General features: G+C 38.3%; 1 protein-coding gene across 2 annotated transcripts in view; it reads right to left on the bottom strand.

Annotated features, from left to right (window-relative positions):
- DNAH8 (dynein axonemal heavy chain 8) overlaps positions 1 to 19,108 on the bottom strand; it is a 324,005-nt gene that overhangs the window by 200,368 nt on the left and 104,529 nt on the right. For both annotated transcript variants that reach the window (XM_088831445.1, XM_055406188.2), the window contains 11 exons: positions 17,956 to 18,069; positions 16,601 to 16,663; positions 15,963 to 16,063; positions 14,508 to 14,645; positions 14,112 to 14,352; positions 10,391 to 10,590; positions 6,437 to 6,590; positions 4,673 to 4,836; positions 3,454 to 3,556; positions 2,142 to 2,246; positions 1,636 to 1,797 (listed from right to left, as the gene is read on the bottom strand). In XM_088831445.1, the coding sequence (XP_088687571.1) occupies positions 1,636 to 1,797; positions 2,142 to 2,246; positions 3,454 to 3,556; positions 4,673 to 4,836; positions 6,437 to 6,590; positions 10,391 to 10,590; positions 14,112 to 14,352; positions 14,508 to 14,645; positions 15,963 to 16,063; positions 16,601 to 16,663; positions 17,956 to 18,069 (1,545 nt within the window). The remainder of the gene's footprint in view (positions 1 to 1,635; positions 1,798 to 2,141; positions 2,247 to 3,453; positions 3,557 to 4,672; positions 4,837 to 6,436; positions 6,591 to 10,390; positions 10,591 to 14,111; positions 14,353 to 14,507; positions 14,646 to 15,962; positions 16,064 to 16,600; positions 16,664 to 17,955; positions 18,070 to 19,108) is intronic.

Raw genomic sequence — 19,108 nt, 5'->3', positions numbered from 1 at the left:
TTGGTCAATTTTCCTATTATATCCTGTCCAATCTCACCACTGCTTTAAATTTGCTTTTCAGCTTTTCCAACTGTAATGTTATATCTCCTATTAACGTATTCTCTTCAGTGAAGATTGACTCTGTATTTGTACTTGTGTCATTTGAATAATTTCATAACATTTCAGCTATCTCCACTGTGTGTGCAGCAATTCAGGATTTGGGGTTTGGGACAGGAAGAGCAGCTGGGTTTTGCCAAACCCGCCTATATTTTTCTTGCCTTCTAGCCATGAAATTAAAAGACACTTACTCCTTGGAAGGAAAGTTATGACCAACCTAGAGAGCATGTTAAAAAGCAGAGACATTACTTTGTCAAGAAAGGTCCATCTAGTCAAGGCTATGGTTTTACCAGTGGTCATGCATGGATGTGAGAGTTAGACTATAAAGAAAGCCAAGCACCGAAGAACTGATTCTTTTCTACTGTGGTGTTGGAGAAGACTCTTGAGAGTCCCGTGGACTGCAAGGAGATCCAACCAGTCCATCCTAAAGGAGATCAATCCAGGGTGTTCATTGGAAGGACTGATGTTGAAGCTGAAACTCCAATACTCTGGCCACCTCATGCGAAGAGCTGACTCATTTGAAAAAACCCTGGGAAAGATTGAGGGCAAGAGGAGAAGGGGATGACAGAGGCTGAAATGGTTGGATGGCATCACTGACTCAATGGACATGGATTTGGGGGACTCCGGGAGTAGGTGATAGACAGGGAAGCCTGGCGTGCTGCAGTTCATGGGGTCACAAACAGTCAGACATGACTGAGCGACTGAACTGAACTGAATGGATCCCTCACTGTCTCTGACCCAGATCACAAATTATCACTCTTCATTTACCTTGGCTGAAAATGTAACGAAACTGTTACTTCTTCATTTGCCATATCCAGTTTTAATAACACCTGGCACATGACACTAGACTTCTAAGAGTCAAAGGGCAGGAGGGCTTTTCAAGAAAACACCTGCTCCAGCCTCTTCAATGTCTTCTCTCTAAAAACTTTAAAAAGACTTAAAACCTCATAAGAAGAACTCCTTCAACAGATTATGCCAACTTTTAATTACTTGAAGGGAAAATAAACAAAAGGCAAGATGGATTTCATTTCAGGAAAAGATATAGTGATTCCTTTTATATATGGCCATATGTGTATCTGTGTCTATATTTATCTACATATGGATAGAGATAGATGTTTTTATACATAGACAGGTGTCTTTTACACAAGATGAAATTTCTCATTAGTGCTTTAGTCTCTGTGAAGATCCTCAGCAATGGTAAAACAATGCAAACCCTCTTCTGGGGGACGGGGTGGGTTGGACTAGAGTGTTGTAGAAGACAAGCAGGTGGTTGGGGCCTGGGGGTGGGTGGGCCTCTCTAGCTTGTTCAAAGTTAGAACGGCTTCCTTGGAGAAGGAAATGGCAACCCACTCCAGTATTCCTGCCTGGAGAATTGCATGGACAGAGGAGCCTGGCAGTCTACAGTCGAAGGGGGTCAGAAAGAGTTGAACATGACTGAGCAACTAACACACGTAAGAACATCTTCCACACCATCAGGCTAACTGTCTCCTGAATATCTGTCCCCCTTATTTCTACTCTTTGAATGTTGTGTATTCTCACCTGTGCTGGAAAGTGATTGAGGAAAGGTAACAGTTGAAATCCTGAATCACTGATTTGATAGAATGCGGATCTAATTATATTATGCAATGACGACATCTGCATTTTTAATAGGTCCAGAAGCCAAATCTCCACGGGACCTTTGGCCATAACAGGACTATCCAACTGAAAAAGTATATTATAAATAGATAGTAATTTGATATTTTTACAAATGTCCTAAATCACAGTACCTCAAGACAAAGCAAACAATTTCACACAAAATACTTAAAATATGAGTAAAATTAATTAATAATGTAGCAAGAAGTATAAAGATCATTTGGTCTAAAACTTTCATTACATAGGTGATAAAATGAATCCCAGAGAAATTAAACGAGTTATCTAAACTAGTCTGTAACAAAGCCAGGAGTACAGAACTAGAACCTGACTCAACTCCCTCTCTTCCTCTCATAAGAGAACTGCATTCTAAATTTTAAAGAAACCCTAACAAAATTTTAATGAAGTTAAATTACAATGATTTTTTCTCCTTCTCTTGATATGACAGCCATGATACGATCGTAGTCTTTTGCATGAAAGGTCACTTCATTTATGTTGTCAGACACTGCAGGGAGATGTGGCTACAAGAAAGCACAAGACACAGCAAATACATCATACGTGAGATCAAACACAAAAGCTGCAGGAGACGTGGGTTCCATCCCTGGGTTGGGAAGATTCCCCTGGGGGAGGAAATGGCAACCTACTCCAGTATTCTCGCCTGGATAATACCATGGACAGAGAAGTCTGGCGGGCTACAGTCCATGGGGTCGCAAAGAGTCAGGCAGGACAGGTCAACTGAGCATGCATGCAAACACCAAAGGCACTGAAACATTTCTTAAAAGTTTTGCTATTTTTTTTTTTAATATTTGTAAGACTAAGAATTTACTTCACTGTCTCAAAAAAAAAACAACAAAAAACAACCTCTTCTTTGACCCTCGATTGATTTGGAAGCCCACTTTTTAAAATCCAGCCCTACACAATGTTTCCTCCAAGACCTACAGATGCCCCTCCTCTTACACTATGGAGATTGAACTAGTAACTGTCATCTTCCTCCCAGTGGAGACTGAACCACACTGTCCCTGTCCCCTTCCCTCCCAGGGACAGGTCAGTCCTTCTCTCTTGGCTCTGTGTCTGCCTTACACAGCTTCTACTTCCTGTCCTTTCTCAAACCCACAACTCCCTGGAAACCAACAAGGAAGGCATTGTTAGCTGTTTCCCAGCTTCCCAAACCAGAAATGGTCCTGGGAGGGGTTTCAGTGCCTCCACACTCATTGCTCTGTAGTTTTTCTCTTCCTCCTGGAATTACTGCCCTTCAAAATGGCTGAAAGCACTTGAGAAGCATTCTGGACAGGAAAAAAGGGACAAATTTAAACCACAATCCCTATCTGATCTAAGAATATTTAGATTTAAATACTCACAACATGAGTTACATTTAGTGAGCACATACTTTATGTCAGGTATTTTTGATGCATTATCTTGCATAATTCTTATGACAAGCCTATGAGGTGGAAATGATTAATATTCTGATTTTACAGACAAGAAAACTGAGACACAGGAAAATTAAGTAACTGGCTAAGATCACCCAACTGGTGAGTTGCATAATTGATGGCTCTAGCCTGCAGCTGATGGGCTCCAAATACAAAGAAAATGAGGCATTTTATAACCAGTGTAATTTTTAACACTCTTCTTTCCTGAATGCACTTTTAAGATGTCAACTTCATTTTTATTTTTTATTACACAGGCTATGGAAAAAAAAGGATTTAGGTAACAGACATTTAGATGACACACCTGGATGGTATGGGAATCACTGGCTTGTCCAAGAATTTCCAGGAGAACTGGATCAGATACAAAGAAGAATCTTGGAAATAGTAATCGCTTCTTCTCCAAATACCTTTAAATAAAGTCACATTACCAAATATTTTTTTCTGAATTACTAATTTTGGGGTTTTTAGCCAAGACACAATCACTAATATCAATAAGATAGTAGCAAACACTTATAGCCATTTCCCATTTGAAAAGTGCTGCTCCACCATAGATGGCACTTGGGAAAATAAGTGGAAATAAGAAAGTGATTCAGAAGCAAGACATCGTCTCTAGTATTCTTTCTCATCAAGAGCCCTCCTGCAACCTTTCTAAGAGTACTGTGAACCTCAAGCTTAAATGCCGGATGAACACATAATTTATCTCCAAACCAGGATATTTTGAGAGTGAAAGGGGTGGGGGCAGGGGCAACCAGCCATTCAGTCAGGACAAAGGCAAAAATTTGGACAAACCCGGGTATATTTTCGCCCTATTTCAAAAGACATTGAGAAAGAACTGCCTTTGAAGAAACTTATCTGTGAGTTTGTTTGGCTAATTGCTCTGAGTGAACCTCTCTACTCCACACCTGCAGTGTGTTGATTGGCAGCCCCCAAAAGACATGTCCACATCCTAGCTCCTGGAATCTGTGAACGCAGTCTCATTGGGAAAAGAGGCCTTTGCAAATGTACTGAAGTTAAATATCTCAAGAGGAGATCATCTTGGATTATCCAGATGAGCCCTAAGTCCAACCACAAGTGTCCTCATAAGAGACACACAGGAAGAAGAGAAGGACATACAAAGACAGAGACTGAGTTATGTAGCCACAAGCCCAGGGTAGTCCCAGAGCCACCAGAACCTGAGAGAGGCAAGGGAAAATTCTCCCTAGAGCCTTCAGAAGGGGCTGCTACCTTGACTTTAGACTTACGGTCTCCAGAACTGTGAGAAAATAAGTTCCTGTCATCTTAAACCACCCCGTTTGCGGTAATTTGTCACAGCAGCCCTACAAAACTCATACAATGCCTTAATTCACCCACCCTAACTTGAAGGTGTCTTTTTTTGCAAAGAAATTAAATTTATGTGAAATGTTAAATTCCTAACACTTCAACCATCACTATAAAACCAGAAATGCAGTCAATTCTATTAATTTGTTTGGGACAAAACACCATCACATATAAAATGTTAGGCAATGAAAAAATTAAACTCTTACCCTGTAAGTGACTTCTGACATAATTCTAACTGTTCATGTAAATGAGGTAAAAGCTGCCCCATGGTTTCATCTCCAACACAGCAACTAATCACATTGGGATTCTCATGAGCTCGCTGCATTATCTTTATCCATGACTTGTCAATATTCTGAAAACGTTTTGCTTCCTAAAGACAAACCCGTAGTCAGTAAAAGTTGGCATGTGGATGACTGGATGAAGCAAAGTCTTCACTCTGGCATCTCTTATAGTTCCTCAAGCCACCCTACTAATCTTAGGCTACATAATTTAAAGGAGCAATTTTTTTTTCATCTGAATTAACTCTGAACAACGGAAACCCAAAGCCATAAAACTGCTTATTGAAATTCTGTCCAGTCACAATAGGGTTTATCACTAATTCATTTCCTTACATTTAATACATTTTTCAAAGTGCCGCGTGATTAATTTTCAGTGCTATCAACTGAAATCGCAAATCTAGTCTTTCAGCACTCCAGGTGTTTTGGTTTGATGAGCAAACTGAAGAAGCATGAAAATAATTTGATCTCAGTATCTTTGGAATAATTAAAGCTTAATAGTGCCCCAGGAAAAAGAAAAGGAGAAAACAGTAAAAATCCAAAACAAAGCTTCATTTACATTTTTGCAAATGAAAATTTACTATTTACTATGAATGATATTAAGCTTGCATTCGATTGCAAAAATGCCTTCAGAAATTGGCATAATCTTGCCTCTATCAAAAGTTTTAAGTGCACTTTTGAAAAAAATATTTTTCTGATTAAAAAAGATTTCTGTTTTAAAAATGTGTTACAAAGGGAAACCAGCTACTTTCAAAATGTTTTTGTCCTTGATTTTTAATCTACAAAGATTTGCGACCCCATGGACTGTAGCCTGCCAGGCTCTTCTGTCCATGAAATTCTCCAGGCAAGAATACTAGAGTGGGGAGCCATTCCCTTCTCTAGGGGATCTTCCCAACCCAGGGATCAAATCTGGTTCTCCTGCATTGCAGGTGGATTCTTTACCATCTGAGCCACCAGGGAAGTCCCATAGAGATGCCATATGTATGGAAATTCAAAAGAATAGGACTAATTTTACAAAAGGAAAATAATCTCTATACAGTAAAGTTATTAGTAATGTATTGGTATTAATTTAAAATGTCTCAATAAAGCTGTTTTAAATAATTTGTTACAGGTTTCTAAGGCTAAGTTTCCTTGCCTCATGTTTCTGATCTACTATTAGTTAACTTACTAGTAGTTAATTTGTGTTTACAGGTTCCAGATTATTTTAACTCAGAGGAATAAGTCTAACTCTTAGAAGAGATGAACTTCTATAATTTAGCAATATCATATTCGAATGTACCTCACCTCCTCAGACAACCTGGAGATTTGAAAATATTATGTTTATAATATATATTTATAAAATACTATGAGTTTCTTCTTTCTATTAATGTAAAGCAAAGGTCAGCAGTTTGCAGCTTTTTTGTTGATGACAAGATAGCAAATATTTTAGGCTTTGTAAGGCCATATGGTTTCTGTTCCAACTACTCAACTGTGCCATTGTAATGCTAAAGCAGTCACAGACAGGACATAAATGAATGGACATGGCTGTATTCCAATAAAGCTATATTTACAAAAATAGGTGAGTTGGCCTCAGTTTGCAAACCACTGGTGCAAATCATCAAGACATGACCATATGTCTTTCTGAAGATTTCTACAGAGACATACAGACAACATACATCAAACCATTCTATCAGCAGTTACAAAAGCCGTATTTACCTGTGGTAGCTGTTTGGCTATGTCACCACCCACAAAGACAGCTTCAAGATAAACCCAAAGGTTCTGGACTACTAGCCACTCTTCAATTATATCTGAGGAAGTAGACAATTTATACACCCAATTCTGAATATTTTTTTTAAATGGAGCATTATATCTAAAAAGTAAGAATAGAAAAATATTGCATTTTAAGAAAGATTCAGACAATAGTAGGCTTTAACAAAGTAATTTATAGGAGAAATATTCCTTTGACAGTGAATAATTTTTCCTACAAAAAAGCAGCTCCTATTAAATTTCATAAAGTTAATGAGATATTTGCATTTTTATGAATAAAACATAGAATTATAGTGATCTCACTTACTGTTCCCATGTGTCAATGATAAACTAAGAAATCTGCCTTCTTTTAAGCTACAGAGATCTAGCAAAGGAACTGTACTGGTTGCTCCTTGGAGTATAGGGGAAATATGGACTAAGATGGCCTGCCAAGACTTCTGTGAACCAAATCCAAGTGGGGACTGCCCATGAGAATAACACATAGGGCCCTGTTGTCACCGGTCTATGGAACTACTAACACAAGGCCTAGGTCAAACTTGAAGGTCCGATGTTCACTACAAATGTGCTCCTCCTTACCCACAGACTGCTAATTCCACCAGGCACTATGCCTAGTAGATTCTGCAGTGTTAAAGATCCAGAATTGCTACTCCATAAAAGCCCTTGTTGTTGTTCAGTCACTCAGTCGTGTCCGACTCTTTGCAACCCCATGGACTGCAGCACGCCAGGCTTCCCTGTCCTTCACTATCTCCTGGAGCCTGCTCAAACTCATGTCTATTGAGTCGGTGATGCCATCCAACCATCTCATCCTCTGTCGCCCCCCTCTCCTCCCGCCCTCAGTCTTTCCCAGCATCAGGGTCTTTTCCAATGAGCTCTTCACATCAGGTAGCCAAAGTATTGGAGCTTCAGCATCAGTTCTTCTAACGAATATTCAGAGTTGACTTCCTTTAGGATTGACTGGTTGGATCTCCTTGCTGTCCAAGGGAGTCTCAAGTGTCTTCTCCAGCACCACAGTAGGAAAGTATCAGTTCTTCAATGCTCAGCTTTCTTTATGGTCCAACTCTCACATTGTACATGACTACTGAAAACACCATAGCTTTGACTATACAGACTTCTGTCGGTAAAGTGATGTCTCTTCTTTTTAACATGCTGTCTAGGTTTGTTACAGCTTTTCTTCCAATGAGTAAGTGTCTTTTAATTTCATGGCTACAGTTACCATCCATGGTGACTTTGGAGCCCAAGGAAATAAAGTCTATCACTGTTTTCATTTTTTCCCCATCCTGCATTTTCACCATCAGGGCTAGCTAAAGAGTTCACGAGACTACAAGGTGTCCAAAGACAAGAAAAAGAGTGGATGCCATGAGGAAGTGATGGGAAGATATTGGGTAAATTACCTACAGTTGTATTAAGAAGCCAACTTCAGTTTGTGGCAATGCAAGCATATAGCTTTGAAGTCCTGTAGTGGCACTTCCTGGTAAGTGACATTTGTACAGTCTTATAAGTTTTCTAGATCCAGCACAAAGTGACCTGAAGAGACTCACATATAGAATGGGGTTCTGGATATAGTCTGATGCCTGAGTGCAATCTTTGATTTCTATGGAAGCCTATGTTATACATGGAGGTATAAAGTGGCTGTAAATAAACTGCCTCAAGGAGATAGATGAGTTGATCTAAGAGGCATTTTTTCTCAACTCACAAGTTATAGTGTGCATCTGACCATCAGTCTAGAACTGAAAGGCAGTCAATATGCCAAAAGCACCTTCAAAATCAATCCATGCAGACCAAGAGGGTGTGGATAAGCATTTTAGGGAGCTGAAGTACCTAGACAGATGGAATTAAAAATAACTTTGCCCAGAAATTTTTGAAGAGTCATCTTTGATGGTATATAACTTCCCAACATAAAAAAGGGGGATTATAAAATCACTAATGACAAGTTTTTGTCTTTTGGCCAGGTATTTGCATAGCACAACTTTGTGTGGTATAACCTGTTAATGATAGAAAAGAAGGCTGTCATGGAACCCCATGGAATCAGGGACCCACCAGGAAAGTGTCACAATCCAGGTATTTGAGGTGAGTCAAGTCTCACCCATGGAAATACACAATTTCTTCTGACATCACATCTGAATAGCCCTAGAGATTCATCTGGCACTTGCTACAAGATCAGGCTATGGTTGGCTCTGGAAGAGGCATTCTGGATCTACTTGGTGCTACAAAGTTTTCTAGAAGGAGGATCTCCCATAGTGTTGTGACTTCTCAGATATCCTTATACTCTTCCTAGCAGGACCTCAACACTGAGTTTACTAGTACAATAAATCAGTACTATAACTACTCAGATTACTTTGCCAAACAAAGCTATGGTGTTTCCAGTAGCCATGTATAGATGTAAGAGTTGGACCATAAAAAAGGCTGAGTGCCAAAGAACTGACGCTTTTGAACTGTGGTGTTGGAGAAGACTCTTAAGAGTTCTTTGTACTGCAGAGAGATCAAACCCAGTTAATTCAAAGGAAATCAATCCTGAATATTCATTGGAAGGACTGATGCTGAAGCTGAAGACCCAATACTTTGGTAACCTGATGCAAAGAGCCAACTCATTAGCAAAGACCCTGATGCTGGGAAAGAGTGAAGGCGGGAGGAGAAGGGGATGACAGAGGAAGAGATTGTTGGATGGCATCACCAACTCAATGGACACGAGTTTGAGCAAACTCTGGGAGATGCAGCCTGGCGTGCTGCAGTCCATGGGGTCACAAAGAGTCGGACGTGACTAAGTGACTGAACAACAATAACTCAAGTTATATGCAAGTTAACAAGAAAATTAAGAAAAGTTTCAAGTCCTGAATTCCTGGGTTGCACAACCAGGCTCAGATGAATCTACAGCCTTTCTTCAAGAGATCAGCATTCAGGAAATCAAGATGGCAAACTTTGCAATGAACCATGGCAAAGCAGCAGCCTGTGAAGTCCAGGAACCGCTGAATAGCCAATAGTCACCTTTGCCAGGTTATTCAGATTATTCAGATTCCCTGAAAGCAGAAGATGAGCCTTAGGAGTTTAAGTCCAGCAACTTCACCCTAGAACTCCTAGGAGTTTTGTGAGTTAATGCATTATCCAAATGCAAGACTGCCTTTGGGCCAGAGGTCTTGCAGGATGTCATTCATTAAACAGTGATCCCAACCTGCAGATAGGGTATTAGAATTCCCATGTACCCTGGGCACTGACCTTTGTTAATGACCTCTGAAATAATGTGACACACCTATTTCTTAGGTGTGTTAGGGTAAAGACCAGTTAAGAATCACTGGATAGTCAGCTAGGGGATTAGAGGTTGGTAATACTCAGACCAGGGCCTGAGAGTATATTTAATCTGAGTAGGTCCCATTTCCTAAGCTGCATTGAGATCACAAGTCACTTTCAAGCTGATTCAGTAGTCCCATGGTAGACAGGTCGCCTCGTTTAGGCTGCAGTGGACCCAGCACAGATGTAGGCTTTTCACCATAAAAATCCAAATGTGAGTGTCAAACCCCTAACGGTTTATTCCTTCGTGTTTGCCAGCCTACTCTTCTTGGGCTGTTGGGTGAACACTTGAGCAGGTTCAGTCAAGGAGGACAATGACAAAAAAATCAAAGAATGAGAGCGAAAGAAGAAAAATGAAGATGTCATCTTGGTAGGGAGTCAAGATATTCAGAAGATGAGCTGCCAATTTGGGGGAGAATAATTATGATGGGGAGGTAAGGACCATAAAAAAAATGAGGCAATGATTATTAGTGAAAATAGGTAGTTCATGTAAGGACTGACAAGAGTCAACACTTTAGGTCAGAATCTCATGCTGTGCCACAGCTACAAAACCGGAGTTTTATCTAAAATTATATAACCCTAAATGGCAAATCAAAACCTTCCCCTGCATTATAAAATTACCTGTTGCTTAGTAAGGAACCTAAAACCATTAAACTATCCTCCATCAAGGTGATAATCTCTCCCGATTCAGTTCCTTTGAGCAGGAGTTCTCCCTTCCCCTTAAAGGCTGCAAAACTCAGGTTCTGATTGGTCCAGTTCTCAATCACCTGGGTCAGCTTGGCTTCAATATCCTTCTCCTTAATGGCAGATATGCAAATATCCTTCAGAGGGAAATCAAAGAATATGTCATGACATTTTCAATTACAAATTCGGTGCATTAAAATCCCAGAATTTTTTAGTTTGGCCCTAGAAAATCATTCGGGTTCCCAGGTTGTGCAGTGGTAAAGAACCTGCCTGTCAATGCAGGAACCGCAGGTTCAATCCCTGGGTCGAGAAGATCCCCTGGAGGAGGAAACAGCAGCCCATTTCAGTATTCTAGGAAAATTCCATGGACAGAGTAGCCTGATGGGCCTCAGTCCCTGGGATTGTAAAGAGTTGGACACAACTGAGATACAGGAGATATGGAACTTAAATCATGTTTCTTGTTTATATTTTTAATTGTTGCTTTTCAGCCAACATGGACATAATCACAGCTGCACTCAGTGGCTTGTTATAAGAAGCAAATGAGAATATATGTGAGATTCTTTTGAACTCTTTAAAGTAATATATAAACATTGCTATAGTCCCACCTCTTCTGACCCTAATATGAATATCTCACTTGATTAAAAGTTAACTCTGATTTTTATGGATTTTCCTGTTTTCCTGAGAATTTTTGATATCAAAGTCTCACAAAGGTAAATAAAATTAAGGTATTTTCCCAAAATACCCCAATTGATTTTTCTACTTGGAATCACAGAATCTCAGAGATGGGAAAGGATATGAAGGTGCAAGGAATTTCCACAAATTAGTGTGTAGTAGAGCTTCCCTAATAGCTCACACGGTAAAGCATCTGCCTGCAATGCAGGAGTCCTGGGCTCGATCCCTGGGTTGGGAAGCTCCCCTGGAGAAGGAAATGGCTACCCACTCCAGTATTCTTGCCTGGACAATTCCATGGACAGAGGAGCCTGGTAGGCTACAATCCATGGCATCATAAAGAGGCGGACATGACTGAGCGACTAACACACACTGTGTAGTAAGTGTAGTAAGAGTGGTTTTTTTTTTAATTCCTTGATTGTTTCCTTCAATAGTATTTGAATAGCATTTATAGGACAAAAATGCTTCAAAAACAAAACTTTTGGCATACATATATTGTTAAAAAGAAGCAACCCCTCCCAAATTCAGGGCTTATGTCCATGAGACCCACAAGCCCATAATGAACTGAGAAATAGCTCTTGAATAGGTTGCTTGTACTCACCCAACCCAGTGCCCAGCACAGAGGCAGCTCACTAAAAAGCTTTCTGTGCAAAAAGGGGCCTATTTGCTGAATACACAAATATACCCAAAGAGATTCACAACAAAACACATAAGTAAAGGGTCAAGAGTTAAAGACAAGGAGTGATCTTAAAAACAGCAAGAAAAAAACAGCTTGTTATGTACAAGGGAACCCCCTTGAGATTACCAGCAGATTTTTCAGCAGAAACTTTTCAGGACAAAAGGGAGTGCACAATATATTCAAAGTGCTGAAAGGAAAAAAAAAAAAAAACTGCCATCAAGAATACAGTACATGGTGAAGTTGTCCTACAGGTTTGAAAGAGTGATAAACAGTTTTTCAGACAAGCAAAAGCTTAAAGGAGTTCATCATCACTAGATGAGTCTTACCAAAAAAAGTTAAAGGAACTTCTTTAAGCTAAAATGAAACAGAGCTAATTAGTAACAGAAGACTATATGAAAGTATAAATCTCACTGGTAAAAGGAAATAAATAGTAAAGTTCAGAATAGTCTAATGTTGTAACAGGTGTTGGGCTAATCACTTACAAATCTAATATGAAGGTTAAAAGACAAAATTAGTAAAAATAATGGGAACTATAATAATTTATCCGTGGATGCACAAGATAAAAAGATGTAAACTGTGACACCAAAAACAAAATATAGGGGGGTAGTAAAAATGTAGAGTTTTAGACCGCATTCCTTTAGTAGCTAGCAACTTAAAATAGACACAAGTAAATGCAAAGATAATCCACGAGCATACACTGGAAGAATTAGTATCATTAAAATGTCTACACTGCCTAAAGCAATCTACAGTTTCAAAGCAATCCCTATCAAAATTTCAATGACATTTTTCAAGAAATAGAACAAGGGGACTTCCCTGGTGGTCCATGGTTAAGAATCTGCCTTCCAAGGCAGGGGATTAGGTTCCATTCTTGGTCGAGGAATTAAGATCCCACATGTCTTGGGGAAGCTAAGCTTGCCCTCCTCAAAGAAAGGTCCTCCATGCTGCAACAGAGATCTCACGTGCCACAGCTAAGACTGGGCACAGTCAAATAAATAAATAAAAGAAACAGACAAGAAATTCTAAAAATTTTATGAAACCACGTAAGACTCCATTTAGCCAAAGGAATCTTGAGAAAAAGGAACAAAGCTGGAGGCATAACGCTTCCTGCTTTCAAACTATATCAAAGGTATGGTAATCAAAAAAGTATGGTATTGGCATAAAAACAGAGACAATGGAACGGAATAAACATACATATATGTTTAATTAATTTATGAGAAAAGAGCCAGGAATATACAATGGGGAAAGGACAGACTCTTCAATAAATGGTGCTGGGAAAACAGGATAACCGCATGTAAAAGGACGAAACTAGACCACTATCTTATACCACACAAAAAATTAAGTTAAAATGGACTAAAGACCCGAAACCATAAAACTCCTGTAAGACAACAGAGGTGGTAAGTTCCTTGAAATCAGTCTTGGCAATGACTTTTTTTGGACTTGACACCAAAGCCAAGGTAACAAAAGTAAAAATAAACGTAGGATAGCATCAAACTAAAAAGCTTCTTACAGCAAAGGAAACAACCAACAAAATGAAAAGGTAACTTACTAAACAGGAGAAAATATTCACAAATAATAACTCTGATAAGGGGTTAATATTCAATATATATATAGCAGATTCATACAACTCAACAGTGAATACCATCAATCTGATTAAAAAATGGGCAGAGGTTCTAAATAGCTATTTTTCTGAAAAAGACATACAAATAGCCAACAGGTACATAAAAAGGTGTTCCACACCACGTATCATCAGAGAAATTCAAGTCAAAATCACAATGAAGTATCACCTCACACCTGTTGGAATAGTTATCATCACAAAGACAAGAAAGATGTCAGTGAGGATGTAAAAAAAAGGAATCCTTGCACATTGTTGATGGAAATGTAAATAACACTAAGCATAAAAATGGAAATGAAACCAATTAAAAATCTTGAAGGAAATATATAATAATTTAAAGTATTTACTAGACTCATAGTAAAAAGTATAGAATTAGAAGGTTGGAAAATATTCTGAGGAACCCACCAAGAACACAATATAGAAATAAACAGAATTTTTTAAAAGAGTATAGTTAAGGGACAACGAGGACAGATCAAGGAGCTCCAAAGCTAAATAATTCAAATAATTATATTATCTCCTTGATAATTAGCATTATTTTGCAAAACCAAGGAATGTTCAGGATCATTTGAAATTTTGAGGGTACATTATATAGGGCAATCAGTACACCCATGAATAAAATGTTTATTCGTACAATCTTCAGAAAAGAAAAAGGAGACATTCTTTAACAGATCATTTGTAAGACCTTAAATCCTATGTACCTCGATATCATCCTTATTTTTAAGGAGTGGTGCTTCCATAATGTTTCTAAGACAAAAAGAATCTGACTCCACATCAAATGGGGTTCCAGTTAACTCAGAGATTCGATCCCAGTGTCTCTGCTTCATTGCCTTATTGGTCATCATTTCTAGGAGAGGACATGACTCACTGAAATCATCAATTCTTTTTTTCAGATCCAAAAAAGCTTGCCAGTCTTTAAGTCCTTTTGGCAGTTTACGACATCTTTAAGAGAAAGAATTATTTCATCTATACATTTCTTTGAAGAAGGTGTTACGAATATACAGCAATGTATCAGAAGATAAAATCATTTGTGAAATTCCTATAGGGTCCTAAAATAGGCACTATAAATTGGTAAGTTTAATGCAATTGAAACTCACCTGTTTTGAAACTCCAGAAGTTCTGCATTAATTTTTTCAATATCTACATCTCCCCAAAGTATCTCATAATAACCACTAATATTGCCCATCACAGTATCATACAGTCCATACAGCTTCTGCAGCAAGTTGAGTTCCTTTCTGGGAAACCAAATAATTAAATCATTGTGTAACATATATTTTAAAGATAAATTCCATTATTGGATAGGCAGAATTCATCTAATCAAATATTTCATACATTATATGTATAATGTCTTATACCAACATGCATACAACCCCACTGGTTTCCAAACAAAGACTTTATTAAAGCTCCATTAATTAGGTCAAGGTTTATACCTCTCAAATATTCCAAATTATAATATTATGTGCCATTACCAAGTGTGTTTAATTATTACAACTATACCAATCACTGCAAACAATGTGACCAAAACTTGCTAACAAGAGCAAAATTAAGGCTAATGTTTTATGATCTCTTTACTTTCAACTGCAAGCTGGATTTCTATGATCATGTCTGCCTTTAAGTCTGCCTTTTAAACATCACTTTCCTACCAAAAGCTTTCCCTCATGTGCCCAGATGGAGTTATATCCAAAACAAGAAGAAAGGAGGGATTCTGGGGCAAGTAAAGGAAAACTTCATTGTGTGGCACTTGTGCTCAGTCATGTCAGACTGTAACCCACCAGGCTCCTCTGTCCATGGGATTTCCCAGGCAAGAATACTGGAGTGGGTTGCCATTTCCTACTCCAGGGGATCTTCCCACTCCAGGGATTGAACCCAGGACTCCCACATTGCAGGCAGATTCTTTGCCAGCTGAGCCACAGGGGAAGCCCAAGAATACTGGAGTGGGTAGCCTATCCCTTCTCCAGCGGATCTTCCCAACCCAGGAATCGAACTGGGGTCTCTTGTGTCTTCTGCATTTCCAGGCAGATTCTTTACTGCTGTGCCACCTGTGAATACTACACTTGGAAGTGAAATTTGCTCAATTGTGTCCGACTCTTTGTGACCCCATGGACTATACCGTCCATGTAGTTCTCCAGGCCAGAATACTGGGGAGTGGGTGCTTTTCCCTTCTCCAGGGGATCTTCCCAACCCAGGGATTGAACTCAGGTCCCCTGCATTGCAGGCAGATTCTTTACCAGCTGAGCCACAAAGGAAGCCCAAAGCCTACCCCTTCTCTAGGAGATCTTCCCAACCTAGGAATCGAACCGGGGTCTCTTGCATTGGAAGCAGATTCTTTACCAACTGAGCTATCAGGGAAAACCACACTTGATAGCCAAAAGGCTATATTTTTTATATGGAGACTGTGTATTCAATGGAATAGGAATAGCTAGGAATGAGGGGACTATTTAGGAATTTTCCAAGCCAGACCCTTCTCTGTACAATGAAGGATTTAATGATGACATGTTCACCTAATTGACAGTTAATTATTTACAATAAACTTGTTCAACTTCTAAACTTACCTAGTTTTGTGTAAAACTTCATAGTCAGTCACAGGCAACCCAAAAAGTTGTTCTCCAGATGAATATGTAACGAATTTCCTCCACAGATCATCAAAATTGGCCTATAAAAGGTTTTTAAATTATAGTAAGATGTAATTAATTCAGAACCCATTAAAGTAGAATTTATTATAATCAGGGTCAAAGCTATATTGAAGTTTATTTAATATTATCTATGAAACAAGGATTTGTGAAGCAAATTTATGCTGATACCAAGCTATCAGAGGAAAAGTTAAATACTCAGGAAAATTAACTTTCAAGCATTCTGAAAGTAATCCTTTTATATAAAATTATTTCCTTAATAAATTAAGTGGTCCCCAGACATACATTTCAAGCTCCTATAAATACATCTGAAAGTAATGAAACTACATTTGTAAAATTCTATAATTCAGACTTTTCTACTATTTTAGACCATCATCTTTCCTACAGGGTTCAAATGAGCAAAGAAGTCGTATAATCCACTCAATCTTGGGTATTCCTAGTAAAGAAGAAAACACTGATTTTTGGACAGCAGCTCTGTATTTCCTTGGTGAGATGACCATGGAAGCCACCTAAGTATAAATGCAGGGAATGTCAATGTAACCACAAAAATGTAATTTTACCTGAAAGATCTGTAGCCTGTTGCTAGCTTCTTGGGGTGGTATATTTGGAACCATGGGTCCTTCCTGTAATGAATAATATAATCAGCATTTTAATTCCTAATCACATATATTTATCAATTTATTAGGTTTATGTATTATTTCCTTTTAAACAAATAAACATGATTTTTAATTTACGTGATCTAACTTTGTCCTGTACATGAAGCTCTCATTTATTTTTTGTAACAGTTTCCTTGAGATATTATTTACATATTACACAATCTACTCATTTAAAATGTACCGTTCAACAGTTTTTATTATATTCACAGACTATGATCATAACCAATTTTAGTACATTTGCATCACTCTAACTTCCATTCATTTTTTAAGGACCTTGACATAGCTAACAAAATATGTTAGCTATTAATATGTAAAATATTAAATTACATCTTATATGACATTTACAATATAAGAACTCTGTTTCATTTCATTTACAATAATAAATGATGGTGCTGTGGTTGTGCATTAGAATAACTGATACATAGTTCTGAGAACAACTTCCTCTCACTAACAGTCTAGCCTTATATGGAAACAGAGATACACATAGGTTGAATACTTAGAACTAGCAGAAGGTAGTCTTTGGTGGCCATGAGCCAGAAAACAGTTGCAAAAAAGATATGCTAAATAATATGTCATATTTCCAGTATAACAGAATAATAGAGAAATAAAATATCAACTAGTCAAACCTAAAAGAGATGTTCAGTACACATTAAAGAAAAAGTGTTACAGAAGTAGCACCAAGGGCTTAAATTATCTTATGATTTTATATCTACTATGATCACTAAAAGAAAGAAGAATATGTTAGGGACTATATCCAACTTCTGAATTTTAACTTCATAAAAGTCAACCATTATCAGTCATATAGCACATAGAATAGTCTGTGGGACTGACCAAGGATAACATTTATTATTTAGTTCAGTGACCCTTCTGGTTCTCTAAGAGTTAGAGCTGGGAAAAAATCAGTTGCATGATACCCTGGCATTTGGACATTTATAGTTTCTAATAGCCTTCCAACAGCTGTACTACATTTTCAATTATGAATAGGCTGGCCCTAAGAAAGGACAAAAGCAGATTCTATGTTCCTTTCATGATTTCCAAAAATTCTTGCTCCTTTTAGCAGTTAAATTGTTTCTCTTCTCTCTTATATAAAACATGCTTAAAGGAACAGCTATCCCCTCTTTTTGATAGCTGCAACTATGCGGAAATAGCCTCTTGCACACAACGTACAAATCACAGTATATTTCTCAGGGTTCATCACTTTCATCTCATATAAACATTGTGCCAAATATCTTAACACAGAGTGTGAAACACTTAATTACCATCTCGTACGCTTCTGCAAAGTTTGTTACATCCTCACGAAAAACTTCCACAGACTCAAGTAGACTACTTTTAAACTTTGGCTGCACTTGAACTAGTTCATCTTGTACAGAAACCTAGAATTTAAAAAAAAGCTCAATGTGAGAGTGAAAGCAATGTATTTAAATGAAAAATATGCATTCTACTCCAGCAAGTTTGTTAATCTCACAAATATACTATGAACGATGATGTGTCTGAAATATTAATTTGTTTTAAAAAAAATACTCAGAAATAAACAATCCAAATGCACCAATGAGTCTCAAATCATTCTAGCTCATGACCCAAGAGGCAGAGCTATTTAACTGCAGTTAGGAAAGTATTTTCTGGCTGACCCAGTTCAGGCAGTTAATATGGCCAAGGAAACAATTACAACTATGGGCGTAGTCTAGGTCACATGTTGTCTCTGAGACAGGCCACGGTCTGGGATTAGAAATGTCCAGTAGGTTCATGTAGTTGCAATAATTAGAGCAGTTCCCAGTAAGAAAATTATATTACTCTAGGTAAAAAGAATAGCAAATGTCTTCCAAGACGATTTTCAAAGCTTCTGCTTAAATCTGCAATCGTTGCTATTGCCGTTGTTCAGTCGAGTCCAATTCTTCGCAATCCCATGGACTGCAGCACACCAAGCTTCCCTGTCCCTCACCATTTCCCAGAGCTTGCCCAAGTTCATGTCCATTGAATCAGTGATGCCATTCAACCATCTCATCCTCTGTCACCCTCTTATTCTGCCTTCAATCTTTCCCAACATCAGGGTCTGTCTCTTCCAATGAGTCAGCTGTTCGCATCAGGTGGTCAAAGTATTGGAGCTTCAGCATCAGTCTTTCCAAGGAGTATTCTGGGTTGATTTCCTTTAAGATTGACTGGTCTGAGCTCTTTTCCTTCCATGGGACTCTCAAGAGTCTTTTCCAGCACCACAGTTCGAAAGCATCATTTCCACTGGAGGAGGGAATGGCAAACCATTCCAGTATACTAGCTATGAGAACCCCATGAACTGTATAAAAAGGCAATCATTATACCTAACACCTAATTCATGCTTTCTATCTGCCAGGTTCTTTACATATGTTAACTCAATCTAATCCTCACAACCACCCTTCATGGTATATACTACTATTATAT

Source organism: Moschus berezovskii, chromosome 23, assembly GCF_049115385.1.
Source record: "Moschus berezovskii isolate FMDL1 chromosome 23, NW_MosBer_1.0, whole genome shotgun sequence".
Lineage (NCBI taxonomy): Eukaryota > Metazoa > Chordata > Mammalia > Artiodactyla > Moschidae > Moschus > Moschus berezovskii.
Note: the sequence above shows the minus strand (reverse complement) of the source record. Positions and strands in the feature narration are given on the sequence as shown.